At 37.4% G+C, this 26,667-nt stretch overlaps 1 protein-coding gene and 1 long non-coding RNA gene across 2 annotated transcripts in view; one reads left to right on the top strand and one right to left on the bottom strand.

Moving 5' to 3' along the window:
- The window catches only part of SLC2A13 (solute carrier family 2 member 13), a 367,374-nt gene extending 343,123 nt beyond the window's left edge, over window positions 1-24,251 (top strand). The window contains exons 8-10 of the mRNA XM_055250265.2: window positions 13,957-14,078; window positions 14,204-14,356; window positions 19,001-24,251. Coding sequence (XP_055106240.1) covers window positions 13,957-14,078; window positions 14,204-14,356; window positions 19,001-19,227 — 502 coding nt within the window. The 3' untranslated portion in view covers window positions 19,228-24,251. The remainder of the gene's footprint in view (window positions 1-13,956; window positions 14,079-14,203; window positions 14,357-19,000) is intronic.
- LOC129466555 (uncharacterized) overlaps window positions 1-26,667 on the bottom strand; it is a 65,523-nt gene that overhangs the window by 16,451 nt on the left and 22,405 nt on the right. Inside the window, exons 3-4 of the long non-coding RNA XR_010116414.1 lie at window positions 24,942-25,184; window positions 14,006-14,075 (exon numbers count right to left, since the gene is read on the bottom strand). This is a non-coding gene — a long non-coding RNA (uncharacterized lncRNA). The remainder of the gene's footprint in view (window positions 1-14,005; window positions 14,076-24,941; window positions 25,185-26,667) is intronic.

The raw sequence follows: 26,667 nt of genomic DNA, 5'->3' as shown, positions 1-26,667 counted from the left end.
AAAATTGTTCAGTGAATCTTAGTTATTTCATTATTTGTAAGTATTCCTCCTTACAGGAGCCTGCCTACCTGCCTGCCTTTCTTTTTTCTTTGTTTTCTTATTTTCTTAAGATCTTCATGACTCAAAAGACTATTTCATTGTTGGGGATTATTGGTCAAGGGACATCTAATGCTGTTTTCTACTCACAGTTAAACAAATGCAAATGTAAAAGCTTCATCATTCAGGGAACATTTATCTCTACATAGGGTATTACGATGGACAATAGGTTGAGTTTTTTTAAAAAAATAGAAAGGTGACTATTCTTTTGGCAAGCACTTATAAATTGCTTTCTATGTGCCAAGCAGTTATCACCTTGCTTAATCTTTGTAACAACCCTATATGGACTCTTATTTGACAAGAAAATTGAGACACAGAGAGGTTAAGTAACTTGGCCAAAGTTACAAAGCTGGTAAGAGATAGAACTGAGATACAAACTCATGCAGTCTGACATTAGACCCTGTGCTCTTAACGCCTGTGCCATGCTGTACTCCCTGGGATGAAATCTCAGTACAGTAGAAGAAGGAGTATATTAATATATGATCATACAGAGCACTATATGATAATGACATGAATGAGGAAAGCGAAAAGAAGTTGAGAGGAAGGAGAGAATATTTCAGACAGGTGAATGGGTACCATCCATACAGGCCTTGAGTGATGAGGTAGGAATTGATGGTAAATACTGACAGTAGATATCAAGAGTAAGAGTTTGCCTTCAGTTACAGGAAATGTCATGAGTAGGAGATACTGGGTCTAGAATGTAGGTTCAGAAAATAAGTAATTTAGTTTAGTTGGATAAAAGGATTGTGTACAGGATTACAAGATAAGGTAGGTTGCAGCCACATTTTGCAGGCCATTTTGTAGACTGCTGGAATGAGGAGGATGGAGGTTTTTGAGCAGTGAGGTGGTCAGGGCGCTTAACTTGGTGGGGTATGAGTTTGAAGAAAGGAGTGATAGGAGTAGGAAAATTAGGAAACTGTATTCATTTACTACTGCAACACACATTAATAATATAGCACTTCCTGTGGGTCAGGAGTGCAGGCATAGCTTAGGTATGTCCTCTGCTTAGGGTCTCACAAGCCTACAATCAATGCACAGACTGGAGCTATGGTTTCCTCTAAGGCTCAGCTGGAGAAGGATTCATTTTTGTTAGCAAAATTCAGTAACTTGTGGTTTTGTGCTGAGGACTTCAGTTTCTTGCTTGCTGTTGGACAGAGGCTGCCCTCAGTTCCTCCCACAAATCTCCCAGCACAGGCATCCTACAACATGGCGGCTTGCTTCTCCAAAACCAGCAAGGGAGTGAGAGACTTCAGCTCAACAGCACTGGAATCTTGCTTACTTAATCACATATGTCCTGTCACCTTTGCCATATTCTGTCGGTCAGAAGCAAATCCAAGGTCACTCCCACACTCCAGAAAAAGGAACTACACAAGGCATGAAAATCAGAAAACAGGAATCATCAGGGTTACTTTAGAGTCTCTGTCCCCCAGAGGCAGAGGCAGGTGATAGGACACACACTCGGAGTCTAAATTAGGGTGGTGTTAATGCAAATAGAAAAGTCAGATTCAAGAAATTATGTCTAGGAAATATGGTTTCTTGCCTATACCATGTGAAATTCTTTGTGTACATTCTCTAACACAAGCATCAAAATATCCCTTTGAGGTAGGTGCCAGGAAAATCCTTATTTCACAGATGATGGCACAGCTTTGAGATATTACACCTAGAGGCCACGTATATCCTAGCTTTACCTGGGTGTCCCAGCCTAGATCTAGTCTTGGCAACTTTTCTTTACTTGGACTTAAAAGTATAAAGGACCTAAGAGAAGTGGATAAGAGGAAAATGAAGGTAACTGCAAGATTTTAAACCATTCCAATTTAGGGAAAGGTGGTGTTAACTAAAATAGAAATGTCATGAGGAGCACTAGTAAAGTAATACTTATGCTATGCATATACCACATGCCAGGCAGTATGCTAAGCATTGAGTGTGCAGATGCTCTATGCTTATCCAGATGGGAATATTTAATGTTCCCAACAGCCCATGATACAGTCCTTTCCCCGATTTCACAGATCAGGAAACAGGACCATGCCAGTGCCCGCTAAACTCAAGGTTCTACAAATGCAGTGGTTGGTATTTTGTTCATAACTGTTATCTCTAATGTCTGATGCATAAAAAGTGCTCATTATATAAGCTTTTGAATGAATATAGCTATTAAGTGGTAGAGTCACGATTTGAGCTCAGAGCAGCCCCATGCTGCCTCCTGGAGAGGTCATTTCGTTGTAGTCATATTGCATTTGAGGCCATGGCAGGATCTAGATTTTCATAGCAACTCTGCTATTTTAAGTACTTAGGTACCTAAATTCCATCAGTGGAACTTGGAAGAAAGATCAAGGCCAGAATAAACTATTGAGGAGCATCCACATGGAAATTATAAAGTCCTAAAATTAGATGAGATGATTATGAGAGACGGTATAGGTCCCAAAATAGAACCTTAGAGGACACCTATATTTAGAGGTTGAGAAGAGGAAGAGGCAATGTACAAAGCAATGAATACATATAGGTCAGAGAACTAAAATGGAGATGCAGATATAAAAGCAAAGAGGGAAGAAAAGGAAGGAGAGTTGTCAGCAATATCAAGGACCACAGAGTAATCAAAGAGCATCAAGATTAAGACAAGAAACCTGAATTTGTATGTTAGGAGATAATTGATGACTTTCGTGTGAACATACCCAGGAAAAAAGACCACATAAGTGTTAGCCAGCATCTGGGAGGGTGGCAGAGTTGGGCTGTGAAAGAAGGATTGTGTAGTCAGGTAGAGCTCGTGAGTATAAACTTCTGGTATTTCAGGAGAGCTAGTTGTGGTAATATGAGAGGAGTTGAACATTTGAGTAGGAGAGACCTTGTGTATTGTAGACAGAAGGGAAGGCTCAAGTAGGACGAAACTAAATAGGGCAGGAAAAGAAGAGATATTGATGGAACGTGACCCCAGAGGAGGCAGGAGAATGAGATGCAAGACCACTGATAAGAGGGACAGTCCTCAGAAAGGGTGACAGACATGTACCACTGGAGGGAGGAAGGAAGCCTACCTACAATGTTTTTTAAAAAACTTTCTTTTCTCAAATATTGAGAGAAAAATATTGAAAAGTAGAAGGTGATAGAGAAAAATTGATGTTCAAATTAATGATCCTCAATTCTTTTAAAAGAATTCCAATTGTTAAAAGATCTGTTCTTCAGATTCAAATGTATCAAGTCCTACAAAGCATCTCCAAATTCCTGGTTTTATTTTATTTTTCTCAACTGAAATTGATAAATCTTCCAAAAAAAGGAGGTAAGTTCATCTACATAGGAAACGGAAAGATTTCAGGATTACACGATAGTAAGAAATATTTTAATTAATTGAGGCAATAGTTGACAAAAGTTTATGGAATGTCTACCTTAGATAAGCAGACAATTCAATAGAGAAGACGATAAAGGATAAAATAAGCATCATAAGGGAACCAACTGAGATAAAATAGCATGAACTTTTAACAGAGCCCAACAGCATGGTTTCATAACACTGCTCAGTTTCTGAGAAGTGGTTGTTGAAAGAAGTTAATAATGCCACACCAGGTTGGGAACGCAAATGGTGAAAAATGGCAGACAAAAATAGAGGAAGAATGGATTCTAGAGGCCAGTGAAGACAGTATATACTTCATTTTATTGTGTTTGCTATCATTGCACTTCACAGACATTGCATTTTGTTTTACAAACGGAAGGTTTCTGGCAGCCCTGCATCAAGCCAGTCTATTGGCACCGTATTTCCAATAGTATGTGCTCATTTAGTGTCTTTATGTCACATTTTGGTAATTCTCACATTTTTTTTTAATTATTATACTTTAGGTTTTAGGGTACATGTACACAATGTGCAGGTTTGTTACATATGTATCCATGTGCCATGTTGGTTTGCTGCACCCATTAACTCGTCATTTAGCATTAGGTATATCTCCTAATGCTGTCCCTCCCCCCTCCCCCCACCACACAACAGTCCCCAGAGTGTGATGTTCCCCTTCCTGTGTCCATGAGTTCTCATTGTTCAATTCCCACCTATGAGTGAGAACATGCGGTGTTTGGTTTTTTGTCCTTGCGATAGTTTACTGAGAAGGATGGTTTCCAGTTTCATCCATGTCCCTACAAAGGACATGAACTCATCATTTTTTACGGCTGCATAGTATTCCATGGTGTATATGTGCCACATTTTCTTAATCCAGTCTATCCTTGTTGGATATTTGGGTTGCTTCCAAGTCTTTGCTATTGTGAATAGTGCCACAATAAACATACGTGTGCATGTGTCTTTATAGCAGCATGATTTATAGTCCTTTGGGTATATACCCAGTAATGGGATGGCTGGGTCAAATGGTATTTCTAGTTCTAGATCCATGAGGAATTGCCACACTGACTTCCACAATGGTTGAACTAGTTTCCAGTCCCACCAACCATGTAAAAGTGTTCCTATTTCTCCACATCCTCTCCAGCACCTGTTGTTTCCTGACTTTTTAATGATGGCCATTCTAACTGGTGTGAGATGGTAGCTCATTGTGGTTTTGATTTGCATTTCTCTGATGGCCAGTGATGATGAGCATTTTTTCATGTGTTTTTTGGCTGCATAAATGTCTTCTTTTGAGAAGTGTCTGTTCATGTCTTTCGCCCACTTTTTGATGGGGTTGTTTCTTTTTTTCTTGTAAATTTGTTGGAGTTCATTGTAGATTCTGGATATTAGCCCCTTGTCAGATGAGTAGGTTGTGAAAATTTTCTCCCATTTTGTAGGTTGCCTGTTCACTCTGATGGTAGTTTCTTTTGCTGTGCAGAAGCTCTTTAGTTTAATTAGATCCCATTTGTCAATTTTGGCTTTTGTTGCCATTGCTTTTGATGTTTTAGACATGAAGTCCTTGCCCACGCCTATGTCCTGAATGGTATTGCCTAGGTTTTCTTCTAGGGTTTTTACGGTTTTAGGTCTAATATGTAAGTCTTTAATCCATCTTGAATTAATTTTTGTATAAGGTGTAAGGAAGGGATCCAGTTTCAGCTTTCTACATATGGCTAGCCAGTTTTCCCAGCACCATCTATTAAATAGGGAATACTTTCCCCATTTCTTGTTTTTGTCGGGTTTGTCAAAGATCAAATAGTTGTAGATATGCGGCATTATTTCTGAGGGCTCTGTTCTGTTCCATTGATCTATGTCTCTGTTGTGGTACCAGTACCATGCTGTTTTGGTGACTGTAGCCTTGTATAGTTTGAAGTCAGGTAACGTGATGCCTCCAGCTTTGTTCTTTTGGCTTAGGATTGACTTGGTGATGCGGGCTCTTTTTTGGTTCCATATGAACTTTAAAGTAGTTTTTTCCAATTCTGTGAAGAAAGTCATTGGTAGCTTGATGGGGATGGCATTGAATCTATAAATCACCTTGGGCAGTATGGCCATTTTCACAATATTGATTCTTCCTACCCATGAGCATGGAATGTTTTTCCATTTGTTTGTATCCTCTTCTATTTCACTGAGCAGTGGTTTGTAGTTCTCCTTGAAGAGGTCCTTCACATCCCTTGTAAGTTGGATTCCTAGGTATTTTATTCTCTTTGAAGCAATTGTGAATGGGAGTTCACTCATGATTTGGCTGTTTGTGATTGGTGTACAAGAATGCTTGTGATTTTTGTACATTGATTTTGTATTCTGAGACTTTGCTGAAGTTGCTGATCAGCTTACGGAGATTTTGGGCTGAGACAATGGGGTTTTCTAGATATACAATCATGTCATCTGCAAACAGGGACAATTTGACTTCCTCTTTTCCTACTTGAATACCCTTTATTTCCTTCTCCTGCCTGATTGCCCTGGCCAGAACTTCCAGCACTATGTTGAATAGGAGTGGTGAGAGAGGGCATCCCTGTCTTTTGCCAGTTTTCAAAGGGAATGCTTCCAGTTTTTGCCCATTGAGTATGATATTAGCTGTGGGTTTGTCATAGATAGCTCTTATTATTTTGAGATATGTCCCATCAATACCTAATTTATTGAGAGTTTTTAGCATGAAGGATTGTTGAATTTTGTCAAAGGCCTTTTCTGCATCTATTGAGATAATCATGTGGTTTTTGTCTTTGGTTCTGTTTATATGCTGGATTACAGTAATTGATTTGTGTATGTTGAACGAGCCTTGCATCCCAGGGATGAAGCCCACTTCATCATGGTGTATAGGCTTTTTGATGTGCTGCTGGATTCGGTTTGCCAGTATTTTATTGAGGATTTTTGCATCAATGTTCATCAAGGATATTGGTCTGAAGTTCTCTTTTTTGGTTGTGTCTGTGCCAGGCTTTGGTATCAGGACGATGCTGGCCTCATAAAATGTGTTAGGGAGGATTCCCTCTTTTTCTATCGATTGGAATAGTTTCAGAAGGAATGGTCTCAGTTCCTCCTTGTACCTCTGGTAGAATTCGGCTGTGAATCCATCAGGTCCTGGACTCTTTTTGGTTGGTAAGCTCTTGATTATTGCCACAATTTCAGAGCCTGTTATTGGTCTATTCAGAGATTCAACTTCTTCCTGGTTTAGTCTTGGGAGGGTGTATTTGTCGAGGAATTTATCCATTTCTTCTAGATTTTCTAGTTTATTTGCGTAGAGATGTTTGTAGTATTCTCTGATGGTAGTTTGTATTTCTGCGGGATCGGTGGTGATATCCCCTTTTTCATTTTTTATTGCATCTATTTGATTCTTCTCTTTTCTTCTTTGTTAGTCTTGCTAGCGGTCTATCAATTTTGTTGATCTTTTCAAAAAAAACCAGCTCCTGGATTCATTAATTTTTTGAAGGGTTTTTTGTGTCTCTATTTCCTTCAGTTCTGCTCTGATTTTAGTTATTTCTAGCCTTCTGCTAGCTTTAGAATGTGTTTGCTCTTGCTTTTCTAGCTCTTTTAATTGTGATGTTAGGGTGTCAATTTTGGATCTTTCCTGCTTTCTCTTGTGGGCATTTAGTGCTATAAATTTCCCTCTACACACTGCTTTGAATGTGTCCCAGAGATTCTGGTATGTTGTGTCTTTGTTCTCATTGGTTTCAAAGAACATCTTTATTTCTGCCTTCATTTCATTATGTACCCAGTAGTCATTCAGGAGCAGGTTGTTCAGTTTCCATGTAGTTGAGCGGTTTTGAGTGAGTTTCTTAATCCTCAGTTCTAGTTTGATTGCACTGTGGTCTGAGAGATGGTTATAATTTCTGTTCTTTTACATTTGCTGAGGAGAGCTTTACTTCCAACTATGTGCTCAATTTGGGAATAGGTGTGGTGTGGTGCTGAAAAAAATGTATATTTCTGTTGATTTGGGGTGGAGAGTTCTGTAGATGTCTATTAGGTCCACTTCATGCAGAGCTGAGTTCAATTCCTGGATATCCTTGTTAATTTTCTGTCTCATTGATCTGTCTAATGTTGACAGTGGGGTGTTAAAATCTCCCATTATTATTGTGTGGGAGTTTAAGTCCCTTTGTAGGTCACTCAGGACTTGCTTTATGAATCTGGGTGGTCCTGTGTTGGGTGCACATATATTTAGGATAGTTAGCTCTTCTTGTTGAATTGATCCCTTTACCATTATGTAATGGCCTTCTTTGTCTCTTTTGATCTTTGTTGGTTTAAAGTCTATTTTATCAGAGACTAGGATTGCAACCCCTGCCTTTTTTTGTTTTCCATTTGCTTGATAGATCTTCCTCCATCCCTTTATTTTGAGTCTGTGTGTGTCTCTGCACATGAGATGGGTTTCCTGAATACAGCACACTGATGGGTCTTGACTCCTTATCCAATTTGCCAGTCTGTGTCTTTCAATTGGAACATTTAGCCCATTTATATTTAAAGTTAATATTGTTATGTGTGAATTTGATCCTGTCATTATGATGTTAGCTGGTTATTTTGCTTGTTAGTTGATGCAGTTTCTTCCTAGCCTTGATGGTCTTTACAGTTTGGCATGTTTTTGCAGGGGCTGGTACCGGTTGTTCCTTTCCATGTTTAGTGCTTCCTTCAGGAGCTCTTTTAGGGCAGGCCTGGTGGTGACAAAATCACTCAGCATTTGCTTGTCTGTAAAGTATTTTATTTCTCCTTCACTTATGAAGCTTAGTTTGGCGGGATAGGAAATTCTAGGTTGAAAATTCTTTTCTTTAAGAACATTGAATATCGGCCCCCATTCTCTTCTGGCTTGTAGAGTTTCTGCCTAGAGATCAGCTGTTAGTCTGATGGGCTTCCTTTTGTGGGTAACCCGTCCTTTCTCTCTGGCTGCCCTTAACATTTTTTCCTTCATTTCAACTTTGGTGAATCTGACAATTATGTGTCTTGGAGTTGCTCTTCTCGAGGAGTATCTTTGTGGTATTCTCTGTATTTCCTGAATCTGAATGTTGGCCTGCCTTGCTAGCTTGGGGAAGTTCTCTTGGATAATATCTTGCAGAGTGTTTTCCAACTTGGTTCCATTCTCCCCGTCACTTTCAGGTACACCAATCAGACGTAGGTTTGGTCTTTTCACATAGTCTCATATTTCTTAGAGGGTTTGTTCATTTCTTTTTATTCTTTTTTTCTCTAAAAACTTCCCTTCTTGCTTCATTTCATTCATTTCATCTTCCATCACTGATACCCTTTCTTCCAGTTGATCGCATCGGCTACCGAGGCTTCTGCAATCTTCACGTAATTCTCGAAACTTGGCTTTCAGCTCCATCAGCTCCTTTAAGCCCTTCTCTGCATTGGTTATTCTAGTTATCCATTCATCTAATTGTTTTTCAAAGTTTTAACTTCTTTGCTATTGTTTTGAATTTCCTCCCGTAGCTCAGAGTAGTTTGATTGTCTGAAGCCTTCTTCTCTCAACTCATCAAAGTCATTCTCCATCCAGCTTTGTTCCGTTGCTGGTGAGGAACTGCGTTCCTTTGGAGGAGGAGAGGTGCTCTGCTTTTTAGAGTTTCCAGTTTTTCTGCTCTGTTTTTTCCCCATCTTTGTGGTTTTATCTACTTTTGGTCTTTGATGATGGTGATGTACAGATGGGTTTTTGGTGTGGATGTCCTTTCTGTTTGTTAGTTTTCCTTCTACCAGACAGGACCTTCAGCTGCAGGTCTGTTGGAGTTTGCTAGAGGTCTACTCCAGACCCTGTTTGGCTGAGTGTCAGCAGCGGTCGCTGCAGAACAGTGGATATTCGTGAGACCGCAAATTCAGCTGTCTGATCATTCCTCTGGAAGTTTTGTCTCAGAGGAGTACCTGGCCGAGTGGGGTGTCAGTCTGTCCCTACTGGGGGGTGCCTCCCAGTTAGGCTGCTCGGGGGTCAGGGACCCACTTTAGGAGGCAGTCTGCCCATTCTTAGATCTCCAGCTGCGTGCTTGGAGAACCACTACTCTCTTCAAAGCTGTCAGACAGGGACATTTAAGTCTGTAGAGGTTCCTGCTGACTTTTTGTTTGTCTGTGCCCTGCCCCCAGAGGGGGAGCCTACAGAGGCAGGCAGGCCTCCTTGAGCTGTGGTGGGCTCCACCCAGTTCATGCTTCCTGGCTGCTTTGTTTACCTAAGCAAGCCTGGGCAATGGCGGGCGCCCCTCCCCCAGCCTCGCTGCTGCCTTGCAGTTTGATCTCAGACTGCTGTGCTAGCAATCAGCGAGACTCCGTGAGCATAGGACCCTCCAAGCCAGGTGCGAGACACAATCTCCTGGTGTGCCGTTTTCCAAGCCCATTGGAAAAGCGCAGTATTAGGGTGGGAGTGACCCGATTTTCCAGTTGCTGTCTGTTACCCCTTTCTTTGACTAGGAAGGGAACTCCCTGACCCCTTGCACTTCCTTAGTGAGGCAATGCCTCGCCCTGCTTCGGCTCGCGCACAGTGCGCTGCACCAACTGTCCTGCACCCACTGTTTGGCACTCCCTAGTGAGATGAACCCAGTACCTCAAATGAAAATGCAGAAATCACCCGTCTTCTGTGTCGCTCACACTAGGAGCTGTAGACCAGAACTGTTCCTATTCGGCCACCTTGGCTCCACCCCCTAATTCTCACATTATTTCCGACTTTTTCATTATCATATCTGTTTTTATGATTAGTGATCTTTAATGTTACTATTGTAATTAATTGTTGTAGGGCATCACAAACTGCACCCGTATAAGATGTCAAACTTAATTATAAATGTTGTGTGTGTTCTGACCACTCCACCAACCGTTTCCTTTTCTGTCTCCCTCTCCTGGAGCCTCTCTATTCCCTAAGACACTACAATTAATAACTCTAGGATGGCCTCTAAATGTTCAAGTGATAGGAATAGTAGCACAACTCTCACTTTAAATCAAAAGCTAGAAATAATTGAGCTTAATGAGGAAAGCATATTGAAAGCTGAGATAGGCTGAAAGCTAGGCCTCTTGCACCGAATAGCCAAACTGTGACTACAAAAGAAAATTCTTAGAGGATATTAAAAGTGCTACTCCAGTGAACACACAAATGATAAGAAAGTGAAACAGCCTTATTGCCGATATAAAGAAAGTTTGAGTGGTCTGGATAGATGCTCAAACCAGCCACTACATTCCCTTAAGCACAAGCCTAATCCAGAATAAGTCTCTAATTAATTCCATTTAATTCTATGAAGGCTGAGAGAGGTGAGGAAGCTGCAGAAGAAAAGTTTGAGGCTAGCAGAGGTTGGTTCATGAGGGTTAAGGAAAGAAGCTGTCTTCACTTCACACCTTGTTGCAAGGTGAGGCAGCAAGTGCTGATGGAGAAGCTGCATCAAGTGATCCAGAACATCTAAGATAACTGATAAAGGTGGTGTATCAGTCTGGTCTCACACTGCTATAAATAACTGCCTGAGACTGGGTAGTTTATAAAGGAAAGAGATTTAATTGAGTCACAGTTCTGCAGGGCTGGGGAAGCCTCAGAAAACTTACAATCATGGAGGAAGGGGAAGCAAACATGTCTTCTTCACATGGCGACAGGAAGGAGCAGTGCCAAGTAAAAAGGGGAAAAGCCGGTTATAAAACCATCAGATATCATGAGAACTCACTCACTATCATGAGAACAGCATGAGGGTAACCACCCCCGTGATTCAATTACCTCCCACTGGGTTTCTCCCACAACGTGGAGACTAGGGGAATTACAATTCAACATGAGATTTGGGTGGAGACACAGCCAAACAATATCAGGTGGCTATACTAAACAACAGATTTTTCAATGTAGATGAAACTGCCTTCTGTTGAAAGAAGATACCATCCAGGACTCTCATAGCTAGATAGGAGAAGTCGATGCCTAGCTTCAAAGGACAGGCTGGGTCTCTCATTAGGAGATAATGCAGCTGGTGACTTTTAAGTTGAAGCCAATGCTCATTTGCCACTCCAAAAATCCTAGAGCCCTTAAGAAGGGCTAAATCTATTCAGCCTGTGCTCTAAAACGAAACAACAAAACCTGTACGACAGCACTTATATTTACAGCATAGTTTGGAGAATATTTTAAGCCACTATGGAGACCTACTGCTCAGGCAAAAAAAAAAAAAAGATTCCTTTCAAAATATTACTGCTGATTGACAATGACACTGGTCACTCAAGGGCTCTGATGGAGATGTACAAGATGAATGTTGTTTTCATACCTGCTAACACAGCATCCATTCTGCAGCCCATGGATCAAGGAGTCACTTCAACTTTCAAGTCTTATTATTTAAGAAATGCATTTCATAAGGCCATAGCTGCCACAGATAGTGATTTCTCATATGGATCTGGGCCAAGTGAAGTGAAAATCTTCTGGAAAGGATTCACTATTCTGGATGCCATTAAAAACATTCGTGATTCACGGGAGGAGGTCAAAATACCAAATGAACAGTTTGGAAGTTTGCAAGAGGTTGATTCCAACCTTCATGGATGACTTTAAAGGGCTGAAGACTTTAGGGGAGAAAGAAACTTCAGATGTAGTGGAAAACAGCAAGAGAACTATTGTAGAAGTGAAGCCTGAAGATGTGACTGAATTGCTGCAATCTCATGATAAAACTTGAACGGATAAGGAGTTTCTTAAGGAGGAACAAAGAAAGTTTCTGAGATGGAATCTACTCCTGGTGAAAGTGCTATGAACATTGTTGAAATGATATCAAAGGATTTAGAGTATCACACGAACTTAGTTGACAAAGCAGTAGCAGAGTTTGAGAGGATTGACTCCAATTCTGAAAGAAGTTATCTGGGGAAAATGCTATCAAACATCATTGCACGCTACAGAGAAATATTTAGTGAAGGGAAAAGTCAGTCAATTTGGCAAACTTCCTTGTTGTCTTATTTTGAGAAATTGCCACAGCCACCCCAGCCTTCAGCAGCTAATACCCTAATCAGTCAGCAGCCCTCAACATTGAGGCAAGACCCTCCACCAAAAAAATGATGACTTGAAGGTGCAGATGATCATTAGCATTTTTTAGCAAAATATTTTAAAATTAAGGTTTGTACATTTTTAGACAATGTTATTGAACACTTAATAGACTGCACTTTCATGGGAACGTAACTTTTGTATATAGTGGGAAACCAAAAAATCTGTGTGACCCACTTTATTACAGTTGTCTGGAACTGACCTCGCAATATCTCCAAGTTACGCCTGTATTGGCATGGTCTAAGCTGAGCAATGAGGTAAATGAATACTGAGAGGATAACCCAAAGGCAGATCTGGGTGTAGCACAGATGATCAGGAATGAGGAGATAAACAAAGTGGTGGTTGTGATCAGAGAAGGAAGGCTCAAAGTCTGAAGTAAAATAGTTCCAAATCAAGGAAACTATAAAGTGCTGTCTCTGTAGTGTTGGAGATTAAATAAGGAACTATGAGGCCAATGCATTATACGGAGCACAGAAAACCACACACCACATGTTTTCACTTATAAGTGGGAGCTGAACAATGAGAACACATGGACACAGAGAAGGGAACAATGCACACTAGGGCCTGTGGGGGCTGGGAGGAGGGAGAGCATCAGGATAAATAGCTAATGCACATGGGGCTTAATACCTAGGTGACGGGTTGATAGGTGCAGCAAACCACTACAGCACGCATTTACCTATGTAACAAACCTGCACATCCTGTGCATGTATCCTGGAACTTAAATAAAATAATTTTTTAAATGAGGCCAATGAATTAAAAATAAATGAATGTGGCAGGGGATGAGAGGAGGAAGACTGAGCAGGCACCCAAATCATCAAGACAGGTGGAATGTTATGATGAGTTCATAAATACGGTAACAATAGGGCTTGGATGCCAAGGTTCAAAGATAGAGGTTGAAGGAGACAGAACAATACTCTAAATTGACAATAGGGGATAGGAATGTTTTTGAGTCTGGTAATATCTTCAGGGGCAATTAAGGTAAAGAATTGGAAGTTCAACTTCAGAATCAATCTAAACTGTAGGACCCTTTGCTTTACTATGGATTAAGGCGGCAAGGTCATCAGGGAGTGACTGGTAGAGAAGCAAGGACACACAACAGGAAGGGAGAGGGCTATTTGGAATCATTTGTTTCCCTCATCCACCCCATCACCCTTTACAGGTTACTCTTCTAATCCTTAAAATAGTCTACAAAGTATTATCCCCATTTTATCAGATGAAAAGTATCTGGTTCTGAAATTTGAATCTTGTCCTGATTGCAAATTCCATGGTCTTTTCACTGCCATATACTGACTCTCAGTGGTACTGAAGTGTTACTGCAGCTTCCAGGGACTAATTAGAAATCATGTCTAATTTATGTGAAATGATTATAAAACAGTGTCTTTGTTTTGCTCTTGAATTATACTTAGCTCTAAAATTCCTATATGAGCTCGCATATCTAATATTGTATATTTCGTTCTTATTTTTTAAGGAAAACATTTTGGACTCTTTCTTAAGACAAAGGAATTTCCAAATACATAAATAGGATGATATTGAATTTCTGCAACTGTAGTCTAAAACATTAAGTTAATACTTATATTGCATTATTTTTCAGGTGTGAAAATGAAACCAAGTTCAAAACAGAAGATATATTTTGGGCTTACAATTTCTGCCCTACTCCATACTCCTGGACTGCACTTCTGGGCCTTATTTTATATCTTGTCTTCTTTGCACCTGGTAAACAAAGACTTTGTTATTACTGTTGCATTAATCGAATTGCCTCTTTTTGGAGTAGATAAACTGTAATTTTTCAAATTTCTTACATGCTATTTTACTAAAGTTTTTAATATTTTATTTCTCAGGAATGGGACCAATGCCTTGGACTGTGAATTCTGAAATATATCCCCTTTGGGCAAGAAGTACAGGAAATGCATGTTCATCTGGAATAAACTGGATTTTCAATGTCCTGGTTTCACTAACATTTTTACACACAGCAGAGTATCTTACATACTATGGTAAGATAATATTTTTTCTAACATAGTTTTGTTTTTATTTTTATCACTCTATTTTTAGATATACTATAATATCATTTGTGATTGAGACTACGTGGTTATATTTTGCTGTTATAAGTATCTCCATGTGGCTTTCTTGTCCTCCAAAGGCATTGGAAATGTGTCTGGGAAAGAAGAGAGGGATTCTCCTATCCTAAACAGCATTGCTTCTTGTCCCACAGTGCTTAGGGCTGTCACCCAACCCCTCTCCCAACTCACACATCTCCCAGCTATCTCCCCACGTGGAAGTCTTTACACTATAGCTTTTAATTTCACAGAAACAAAAAAAAAAAAAAACAGAAAATGGTAAAAAGATGTAGGCAGGGAGTCTAGGGCCAATGAGATGTCCTGTGACAGGCAGAGCGTCAAGTCCAAGAGCAGATTCTGCGTAGGGCTGAAAGTAGCTTCCTCAAATGCTTAACAGTATTCTGTGCTGTGGCCATACCTTCCACTGTATCACCTGTGCTGCTCAGGCTAGTGCTTATGCATTTCACTGTCCTCTGAGACCAGCACTTTCCACTTGCAAAAGTGTAAACGTGACAGAAATATTCAAATGCAAATGTATAGAGGCCATAATTCAAAATGAAAAACAACAGTGCTTAGTGGCTGAGTCAGGAAAATACTTTGGGGAGCTACTTTGAATCCATTTTTACTAAAGTGAAAAGACTTTGCTTTTTAGAAAAAAGATTTCTGCATTGTTCACATGACTTTATAGGTTGCAATACGATTATTCATGATGAAGTATGAGGTTACATTCTATATAAGTCTCTGTGGTAGAGACGGAATGCCTGCCTGCTTAGACCATTCTCCCAGAAGAGCTTCTCTGATCTCCCTGCAATCATCCCTTTACTCTGTGCTCTGGGCACTTATCATTTCTCTTTGCAAGACAGGTTTGTCTGCCCTTAGCTCCCTCTAGTAGACTATAAATCCCTGGAGGGCCAGGACTGTGGCTTGTTCGTTGTTACATTCCCAGTTCCTCCCAAGGCATCCTGTTAACCTGATAAGCACCAAAAAGTATTTGTCAAATGAATAAATACATGGATAAATTTTGCAGATGAATGATGAATATGATGAAACATTATAAAAATCTATTCCCTGTCTCTTCTGAACATGCTGAATTGGTATTTGCTTTTAGTTAATAGTATTTATCTAATGCTTTTATTATCTTCATAAAACTCTTCTCTCTCCTAATCACCGCTTAAGACATTTGAAATACTTATTTTCTTGGAAAGGAAATGCACTGGCATTTTAAACTGGATATATATTTAGTATATTCAGCTGGATCCCATTTGGCAATTAAAATTTTTCCATAAATTCATAAACTTATCTTCATGACATAATAAATACAAGCACAATAAATATTTCTTTGTATTTACTGATTCTAGAGAACACTTAAATATTTGAAGACCTAAGTATATGCTGGCATCCTGAGAAAGCATTTTTCATAGAAAGGCATAGACCAAATAATAAAAGTTTACATGATTATACTTTTGACAGCAAAGCTCCTCTTTTTTAAATTTATCCTGCCAGAAAACCATGAGACAAATGAGGCAACAGTAATGAAATTTAAATAGGGTATAAGCAGAATTCTTTCAAAAATAAACAGTTAAAAGCATTTTGTTTTGCATTAAGCTTCTCTCATGTCAGAGCACTGGTCCATTTGGTCTACTCCTCTCTAGTAGTAGAAAAATAATAGTTCGTTCAGGCTAGTTTTTCTCCCTTTTTGTGTCTCATTTTAATCCACATGTTACTGGTTTATGTAAGCTATGCATTTATATTCCTCATTTAACAAATATACATCCTAATTGTGTATTCCTCTGGAAATAGTTATGTCTTCTTTGTTGCCTCCTTTTTTATTGTTTCATAAGATCTCAAAATTTGATTCCTTCCTCAACCATATTGCTTACACAGGTCTGCCTTGTGCCCCCATTCAATAATGTTTACTACTAAAAAGTATCATTGCTATATCACCAATATGCCATTTTATATACGGCACATGTGGCTAAAGAGATCCCTTGGGGGGCATTATGTCAAAGCTTCTCTTTTGAGATACTGCTGAAATTCAGTCACACATGGCCTTTGAGTCCTCAATTTGTGTAATTCAATTAAATAGTTATTTTAATCTGGAACTTAATGTAAGGCTCTAATTAGATTTAAATCCTTAGAATAAAGGTGAGGAATATCTCACTGTTCAATACTCCTGATGCACTCGTTACAGACATTTTTTCTTGCCATTTTCATTCCAAGGGAGGAATAAATGAGAAACTGAGATATGTGACTGATTTGACCATGACATGGACCAGGTCACAGCCTCCCAGGTCTGCCCACACTCCTCCGCGACTTAGCCACAGGTCTAACCATTGGAACTCACACTGAGTAGGCAGTTTTGGCATTTGCATGCTTTGGATTCCTCAGATTTTATAAAACAGTCTTGTATTTTAATAGCAATTCCTTGATATTATTCAGCTTTGGGAATCCAGGTCACGAGAAAGAATCTGTAATCAACTTCAGGAGTCATCCTAACCCAACGAATGTTTTTAACTATAGGAGTTTAGCACTGACAGATTTGATTTGTTACTTCTAATTATGCTGCTGTTCCCAAACTGTGAAAGATAATAATGAAGATAAAATATACTATTATATTTAAAAGTCAAACTGGGTTTGCTGTTACAGATTTTGTAGTTTAGAAGCCTATTTTAATCTAAAATGTTTTACCATCTGTACTTATTTTTTCTTTATCTTCATCATAATTACTATCCAGTCTTTGTCCCTCCCTGCTAAAGATTCCATTTCTCTTCCTACCTCCACAGTCTTGCTTATCTGTACTCAGAACACAGGACTTCATCTCCTTTCATTTTTTTTTTTTTTTTGTCAAAATTCCCCCATTCTCCAAGAGCTAGCTTATCTGTATCACCCTTTCTGTAAAAACATCCCAATTAATTAGTCACACTAATCTTATTCTGTATCTTAATAGCAACTCTTCCTTTCCTGGTCATTTTGTAGAATATTTAACAATCTGGCCATCACTTTTTTGAGCAACTGATATTCAGAATTCTAATGGGCATGATAACATACATTATTTCTATTCTTTACAATTGGGCATAGCAAGAATTATTTTTCCCATTACACAGATCAGGTCTCTCTCTCAACCATCTCTTAACTACTTCTCCTATACATGCTCCTGATTTTGGCTGTAACAAACATTTACAGAATCGTAAACTGCCAACACTTAAGTAGGAGCTGAGAAACCCCCTTATTTTACTTAATGAGGCAACAGAGGCCCAGAGAAGAGGTTAAATGACTATCCAGAAGTCACGTGGCCAACACTTAAACTCGGTTCTTCCCACTCCAGCCAATTGTCACATTAGTTTTTCATCTTACTTCCCCCATCTCATACACATGATGGTCTGGACTGAAAGCCTAAAATTAGACAGGGGCTCCATTTTACTTTGTTGTTTTCCACCATCAAAAGTACAAGTATAGTTTCTTATATTCAAATTGGCAATTCAATTGTGTGTGTGTGTGTGTGTGTGTTTGGTAGAGACAGGTTTCACCATGTTGGCCAGGCTGGTCGGAATTCAATTATTTTAAAAGTCCGTCTTGGAAATGTTTAGAGAATATAAACAAGTCATACATTCATATATCTCATCCATCTAAGCTTGCTATCATGACCCTTAGAAAACCAAACTAGCTAATATTTATGTGTTTCTGGCTGTGCTGTATTGACATGCATAATCTTACAGCAAAACAAAATTCTCTGACTTCATGGAGTTTACATTCTAGTGGAGGGAAACGAAAAACAAACTAGTAAACATCATAGTATGTCAGACGATGACATGTGCTATGGAAAAAAAATGGACCGTCGAGGTCCAAGAGAAGGAACAACGAGACCAGTTAGGAGATTGTTGCAGTAATACAGATGAGACAGGATGGCCCTTAGACCACATTTATCTATGGAAGTGGTGAGAAGTGGCCATCTTTGGGTTATATTTTGAAGGTAGCACCAACGGGATCTCCTAACAAACAGATTGGATGTTAGGCATGAGAGTAAGGTAGAAAAATTAAGGATGACTCCCAGACTTTGGACATGAGAAACTGGAAGGATGGAGTTGCCATGTATTCCACTGAGGCATTCATTCTGCAATGTCATCATTATACTTGGTTCTGGAAACACAAGATGAATAAGAAAGGAACTTCTTCTGACCTCAAAGTGCCTCTAGTGTAATAGACAAGGCAAGCATACGTGGGTGTACATAATTATAATATTTCTTGGTTGTTATTTTAGGGGTCTCAACAACATACTGTGATAGCACATGGAAGAGAGTAATTCCCTCTAGTCAGGGAAGGGAGGAAAGTCTTCAAAGCCAAACTTACATCTGAGCCCGGTCTATTATTATTGAGTTTCTAAACTTGAGTTTAGAAAGATAACATTACATCATATTCACAGAGTTGGAACAATTGGAGTAAACCAAGTTCATAGTAATTTTTTGGTCCATTTCATACTGTGATTATGCATGACTGACCAGAAAAAGTCAAAATCAAGTACTCTTTCCAACTTAAGCCTCTCTATATATTCATATTCATGTATCTATTATTTTTCCGTTGCAGGAGCTTTCTTCCTCTATGCTGGATTTGCTGCTGTGGGACTCCTTTTCATCTACGGCTGTCTTCCTGAGACCAAAGGCAAAAAATTAGAGGAAATTGAATCACTCTTTGACAACAGGCTATGTACATGTGGCACTTCAGATTCTGATGAAGGGAGATATATTGAATATATTCGGGTAAAGGGAAGTAACTATCATCTTTCTGACAATGATGCTTCTGATGTGGAATAATTTTCAGCTGCTCATATATTTAGTTATTTAAACAAACTGGGGGGAGAAGAACAGCAATTGGTGACCTCACTGCCCTGCTTCTAATCTGGTTCTTTCCACAGTCTAGTTTTGATTGACTTCATATTCTAGAATACTTGATTAGGAGGAAGATACAACCATGATGACTTTTTTTTTCCACAAGGAACAATATTTTAAAAAATATTTACAGAGATTTTAATCTAATAATTCTTAAGCAAATGTGTGTAATGCCTTCCTGAAATAGTCTAAAATGAATATTGTACCCAGTGACTTCAGTGGTATCCTTTTTTCCTAAGACCATTTATAATTATTAGTGGCAACAGAGTCAGTGCTAATCTAGCCAAATTACATATGTATAATATATTTATAAAGGATTCTGGGAGATGGTCCAAGGGTGTTCTATGTCAAAAGATGGCCTATTGGTCCTCAGTTTTCCTACAGAGTAGTGGCTTATCTCTGATCCGCTGTTACAAACTAAATTCCATGTAAGCTTTCATCAACAAATTCCAAAGTAAGTGCCTCCTACAAGGGCACAGCTGTCCCTATCTCCTTTGGATTCCACATTTTTGTTTCTCTCCAAGTCAGATATTGGGAGTTCTTCAGATACTAACTCTGCACACTATCATTTGAACATTATGAAAATATAATCTGTCAGGGATTGTTTTCATACTTCTTTTTTTTTTGCCTCGGTGATAAGGCATACATTTGCGCAGATGAGCTAGGAAGTTTTCAGAAGTACCTTTTATGTTCAGAAAGTAACAGATTAAAGGTTTTTATGGGTTCCAAATTGGTTAGTCACTTAGGTATGCAATTATAAGTGTAAAATAGTGCCGGATCTTTAACTGTATATCAGGGTCAGTTTTTGTTCATGCCCAAATCACTACACCTTCCTCATTGGCCCTGGAGCCCTACTATTTTGTGCCTTCATTTGTGTTACATACATAGCTGCAAGCAAACCATTTTTCCCATTTCTTTTATTCAAACAATAATTTTTGAAACAAAAAAGAGGAAGGAAATTAGTGGCAGAAATAATCCTGCTGTTATTGGTGTTTGTTTAATAAAAATAATGGGACTTTTTTCTTAACTTTTTATTAACTCTTCCTAAGGGAACTGTCACATATTATTATTTAATTGTACTTGTCTTTTTTTTACTTTAAGAGCATAAACTCGTTTTTATTTTGCACACTTTTCTCATTTTCCTGAGAATTTACCAGAAAAAAAAAGATACATAGATTTGTCTCTGTGTTTTTCTTATTCTTGGCTTAGTTTTTCCTTCTTGTCTAAAAATTGAGATTGCCCTATTGGAACAGATAATTGGTTCTAATATGGCATGTCTGTAAGAAATGCAGACTTAACTATATTTCTACAATGTCTTTCCAAAGTATTCATTGGTTTTTATGGTAATTCATCACTGAACTCTTAATTTTTGCTTTTCTATTAAGAACTATATAGTATGTACAAAATTACTTGATCACAAAATTACTTGCTAGTTCCAGGAAAAATATGAATGAATCTTCTGTGGCCAGTTAGGAATACATCAGTCTGATGCATTTTTAAATGGCTCTAAACATCTAATAAGGTACTGTATTTGGAGAGAAAAGGTGGCTATCTCCACATTCAAAATATTTCTGCCAGTCTCCAAGATACTCTGTTCTTTTAATGTCTGGCTTGTTCCTATCACAGTTATGAAGCTGAGAATACAGCTGAGGAAGTTCATTCTCTAAGTCACCAGAGGTATATAATATGTGCTTAAACAGTCAATTTAGTGCCCTAAAAATCCATTAACCAAAAACAAAAACGTTTTCTCCCTTTGGTCATTTCATGTAATAAAAAGATTTAATATTTTAGAGAGGTTTTTTTCCTTGAATTAGGTGCTTTAACAATTGATTTCCAAGGGAATATTAGTATTGATTTTTTCCTCAGAAAAGCAGATATTATTTAATAGGGAAACTTATTATTCTATTGATATTTCTTATCTCAAAAGAAATTTCTTATCTAATATTTTACACAGGTAAATTGAAGTGAAAAATGAGCTACTATGTGGTACAATCAAAATATAATAAGGAGAAAAAACAGACCAATAAAGTGCTCTCTAAAAATTTATTTTTTGGATTTAATCAAAATAATTGCCTCAATTCTTCTCTTTATTGTATACATAGCCTTAACTATATACTTATAAACTCAGCTGGGCTGATGCACAGTAACTTTATTAAAGGAGAAACTGGACTCTTGTTATTTCCTAAAGCAGAACATGGCCTGTTCTCCCTGATATAAGAAAACGGTGTTTTCAACTTTATAACCATAAATGCACATAATAACAGGGAAAATTAGCCACAGTTCTCCTCCCCTACTCCCCTGAGCCCCTACTTTAAAGGACTATTTGTTATTTATATAGTGTTAAAGATAATATTCCATATCTTTGAAGTACAAGACAGAGAGGCACAGTAGAAGAATTATTTATAACTTTTTAGAAACAAATAACTACTTGAAAAGGAACCTTATACGATTAGGGTATTATTTTTAGATTTGGTGAACATTTATAGTATATTAAAAATTAAATGTTTAAATTTTGCAGGTTTTTTTATATTAGGCACCTTTTAAGTTCCCAGCATATTTGGCTACCACTATCAACTTGGAAACATTCCATTTGAAGTATCATCAAATATATATTTTGTAGGACAATTTATATATGATGTGATTTGACTTACCATATTAAAACAGACACAGATTACGTACCATGCTTTCAACCAAAATTACAGACTTCCTTTGAAACATGCTGCAGATTTGATAGAGGTATATTATGTCTTAGGAAAATACAGTGAAGAAGGTCCGAATCCCTATTGAGGCTGGATGGCTGATCTGCACTAGACTTAAGAGGATATATTATTTCATCTGCATACAAACACATAGGTCTGAATGTGATGTCAAAAGGGTTTGCTGTTAATAATTTTCTTCAATGTAAACATTCCTAATAATTTTGATTGTTACTCCTTAATCATTTCCCAAAACATGATTATTTTTAATATATATGTAAAATATTTAAATAATAAATAATAAAGGGTAATGTGTCCATTTTAAATTTTGTTCCCAGCCATAGGCAGTAGTTCCCTGATAGAAAATGCTATGAGAATGCGGAGTATTTTTTCGTAATTTAATTTTACCACTGAACCTGATTTTAGTACATGAGAGTCTAAATATTAAGTTGTTATTCACTCTAAAAGGGGAAATCAGTAAAAGCAAGGAATTTATGAAATTTTTACTGTAATTTCAGTATCTGTTATACAGGGGAAGAATGATCAGGAAAAATATAAGCTGACAACTTACCCTTTTGCTTTTCAACAACAAAATAATATTGAAAATATATTAGAATAACTCACAGATCCAGAAGTTGGTGGAAATGGAAGAATGTTTTAGAAAACACTATCCATATGTTTATCTAAGAAAGTCTCACAGTTTAGTGACACTAATACAGTTCATAAATACTGTAATACAGTGGAGAGAGTTGGAATGTTATTTGGGTTTTATTTCATCAGCACAATTATTAAAAACAACAAAATTAATGAGATGTTTTGTTATAATCAGATTTTTTTTACCATGTTGCAAGTTATAAAATGTCAACTTATACTAAGTACCTAACAACTGACTTTTATTCACTTGTTGTAACAAGTTTTTAATTACCAAATTAAGACCTTTTCAGTATCTATGAGTAAAAGAAATAGATGATTATATCAGACCAGGAGCAGAGAATTTATAATATGTGCTTTATAGCAAAATGTATTAAATTGTGGTTAAAATTTATAGCTCATATGTAGCTGCTGCCAATAAGAAGGCTCAGAATTGTTCTCTGGATTAATTTTTACATCCTGTTTTCTGTCACTTTTACCAGTTTTCTTAGCTTCATGTACAATAATGTAAAGCCAGTTTGATGAAATGGTTCAGGTTGTAGCAGTCTATAAATTGTCGGTACATTCAGCTCTTCTAGGTGAGCAATACTGCTGCTATTTTTCTAGAAATAGCAATCATTTAAAAATGCCAAATAGCTAACTAACTGCTACCAACCCTTTCTTGTATCTTGTCTCTTTAGAGAAGGAAATTTTTGTGTGCCAATAATCATCAAAGAGGTGTTTTATAAGAGTGTTGATGTTCAGAAGTTCATGAAAGTATTTTATCCCTATAATTTGCTCGTGAGCTAAAACAATATAATTTATGTAAATCTTTATATGTACAAAATATATAGTCTGTTGTACTTGAGTAATTTGGTCGATGGAATTTTAAATGCCTTCATTTAGCAGTAATATTCACATTTTTATTTTAGACAGTTAAGTTCATGTGTTTGATTTTGTCATGTCAGTATAAATGAGAAAAAGAAGTGGATCATGCAGCTAATAAGTAACCAATATTTTGTAAAGTTTTAAAGTTTTAGCAAACTTAACATTATTCCATCTCGTTTAAAGGTTAAAAAAGAAGAGACAACTCTAGCCAAAGTAGAAATTTATATTCTACATGTCCAAACTGTCTCCTAGCAGCTTTTGGACTATATATCACTTGATGTTAAAGTATCTTTTATTTGTAATAAATGTTCAAATTTCTATTTAGAAGCTCTAATGTATACCTAGATTAAATCAAATCACAGTTTTATGCTTTTAAAATATATGTATTTCAAACTGTATATTTTAATTTCTGAGTGCATGTTATATAGTATTTAATACTTCAGATGTCTTGGCAAATTCAATATAAATATTTATTCCCACAAGCGATATATGGGATATCTCTTAAAAATTATGAATATGTACCATTTCCTTCAAAGTCATCCTAGCCTATGCTGTATCAAAAGTATTGTATATTTTATGGAGATTTAGTGATATACATGTAAATGTTTTTTAAGTTATTTTATTGAAGTTCAATCTTTACATAAAATTAAAATCTTTTTTTAAAAAAAAGTGTCAGTGCCAGAACTGTAAATGAAAATAATCAAATAAAAGTTAAAATAATTCATTACTGGTTAACTTCCCTTGCACTTATTTATTTTTTCTAATTATCTTCCTTGGATCTAGGTTAGATAGTTTAGTTAAAGCATCTAGAAAGACAATCTACCTCCATATATTAATGCAGTCCTACTCATTTTAATGATATTTTATTTCTTTTGATTATGGATAAGATCAATCATCTTTTAAAAATATTTTATAATACCTAAAAATTGTTCTAAAGAATTATTCTAAATACTGAATATAAAACTGTGAAATGTGGTGCTTAGGAACCCTTGAAGTAATAATTCTAGTTATTGTCAGAACCAGATGTTGACATGAACCATTAAGTTGAGTTGTCAAAAATTATCTTTGGTGGTTGTTCTGTAAGTGAAAAGGAAAAATCGTGCTGGAAGGCCAGCTGACAGTTCTTTTTGGGACTCTGTTGCTCTCCCTTGCCATTCTGCCTCAATCATAGCTATAATTAGCAAATATACACTTGTTTGATATCGGCAGTCGCTAGACATGTGTCCATAATTAGTTGTATGTCTTCCTGAGCCTGACTTAGAAATAGCCCAAGGAGATCTTCTGAAGACTCTAGACCTACTGTCATTCAAAGGCTTACAGTTGAGTTACATCTAACCAAGGTTCTTAACGTCAGCAGGTAAGGCAAAAATCCAAGTCAAATGGCCCTTGAAAATCCCACAAATTACACATAAATTGTCCACTCACCTGAATAACGGACACCTGAGTAGTGCAGAACATGTCAGTATCAGTGGGCACAAAAATCCCCATTTAATTGTCCAATCCTGTGGAATAAACATTGTCATCCTTTTCCGGGTACTAAAACTTAAGTTCAAAATATTTTTGTCACTTGCCCAAGATCACACTAGAAAGTCATACAAAACTCTTCTTTGCAGTGACTACACCAAAAGTCTTCCCCTCTATGTCCTCCTTTGGAACATCTTTTCAGACCTAGGCAGATAGGTTAAAAACAGAAAGAAATTATGGAATCTTTGCCTTGGAAGTTAAAAGACTGCATATGGATTACAGGAACAAATCCTGAAAAATCTTCATTTAGAGACTCTTGTCAAATGCAATGCAATATAATGCATTGTCTAAGAGGTCAGACTGAATTCAAATCATCTAGATTTGAATCCCAGTTTTTCAACTTACTGCCTGGTAACCTAAATTACTGAACCCCTCTTTGCCTCACTTTCATTGTCTATAAAATGAGATGCTATTACCATCTACCTCACATGTATGTAGTGAGGGTTATCAATGAATCAAGTAGAGCAGTAGCATATATTAAGGGCTGGATAACTGTTAGCTTTTGTTTTCATCATCCGTATCCTATCCCTGATGCTACTAAGGTCACAATGTTCAAAGCACAGGCAATTTGCTTATAAAATCCTTTCCTGAGAACAACTACTAGGAACAGGAGCACATTGGCTTCTTTGATAGATGTCCTCCCAGCTCAGCTGACCAGAATGATTTGAGTTGATATGGCTGACTAGCCTGATGTCCTTCTTCCTTTCTCCATCTCTTTTCCATATGTGTCCTCCTGAATGGCAGCTGATAAAAAGAACAACCTTCCCATATTCTCCAGATTAACAGGATTTAATACACAATTTCTGTGATCTCGCAGTCAAGAAATAAAAATAACTTCAGAAAATCAGTAATCTCTCATTTAAAGTCTTTTCAGTGTTTTAAAAAGTAATTTTTGAAACCTGATTCAAACAAAAACAGTGACATTAACCCTTCTCTAATTGGCTGTATTGAAATTAAGCTCATCTTACTATAGATGCTTTGAATGCAGTATAAAACATTGAGGCTACTTCTTTTAACCTTTAATGTTTTGTGTACTTTTCCACTGCACCTCCAAAAACTAATTTCGGATCATCAGCATGCAGTCTAGTCTTTTACAAAAAAGAAAATTTTGTTATGCTTTACTTTTAGCAAATAGATACTAAACTCACAAAACATACATTAGAGCAGCAGTTCTCCAAGAATGGTCCTCAGACTAGTAGCATTGGCATCACCTGAGTGTGTTACAAATGCAAATCTGCGGGCCTCGCCGCCTGCTGAATCAGATTCTCTGAGGATACAGCTCAGGAAACCATTTTCAACAACTCTGCAGGTGATTTTTCAGCACACAATAGTTTAGAAACCACTGCATAGAAGTTGGGAGTCATGACTTTAAAAAGGAATCTGACATGTTCTTTTAAATGGTGAGCTCATCTAGTGAATAATGAAATGATTGACCAGATTTACGTGCAAGTTACTCAGGGATTTGTATAACTGTCTTACTTCCACCTCAGGGAACTTGCACAGGATGTTGCCTCTGCCTGGTATGCTTGTTGCCCTATTCTTTGTTTATCCAGTTCTTTTCTTGTGATTTTCAGCTCAAAATCCTGTCTTCTCAGAGCCTGCTTTGACTCTGTGTAATGCCATCATG

The sequence above is a fragment of the Symphalangus syndactylus genome, chromosome 17 (assembly GCF_028878055.3).
Source record: "Symphalangus syndactylus isolate Jambi chromosome 17, NHGRI_mSymSyn1-v2.1_pri, whole genome shotgun sequence".
Taxonomy (NCBI): Eukaryota; Metazoa; Chordata; class Mammalia; order Primates; family Hylobatidae; genus Symphalangus; species Symphalangus syndactylus.
This window is presented reverse-complemented; position numbering and strand designations above follow the sequence as displayed.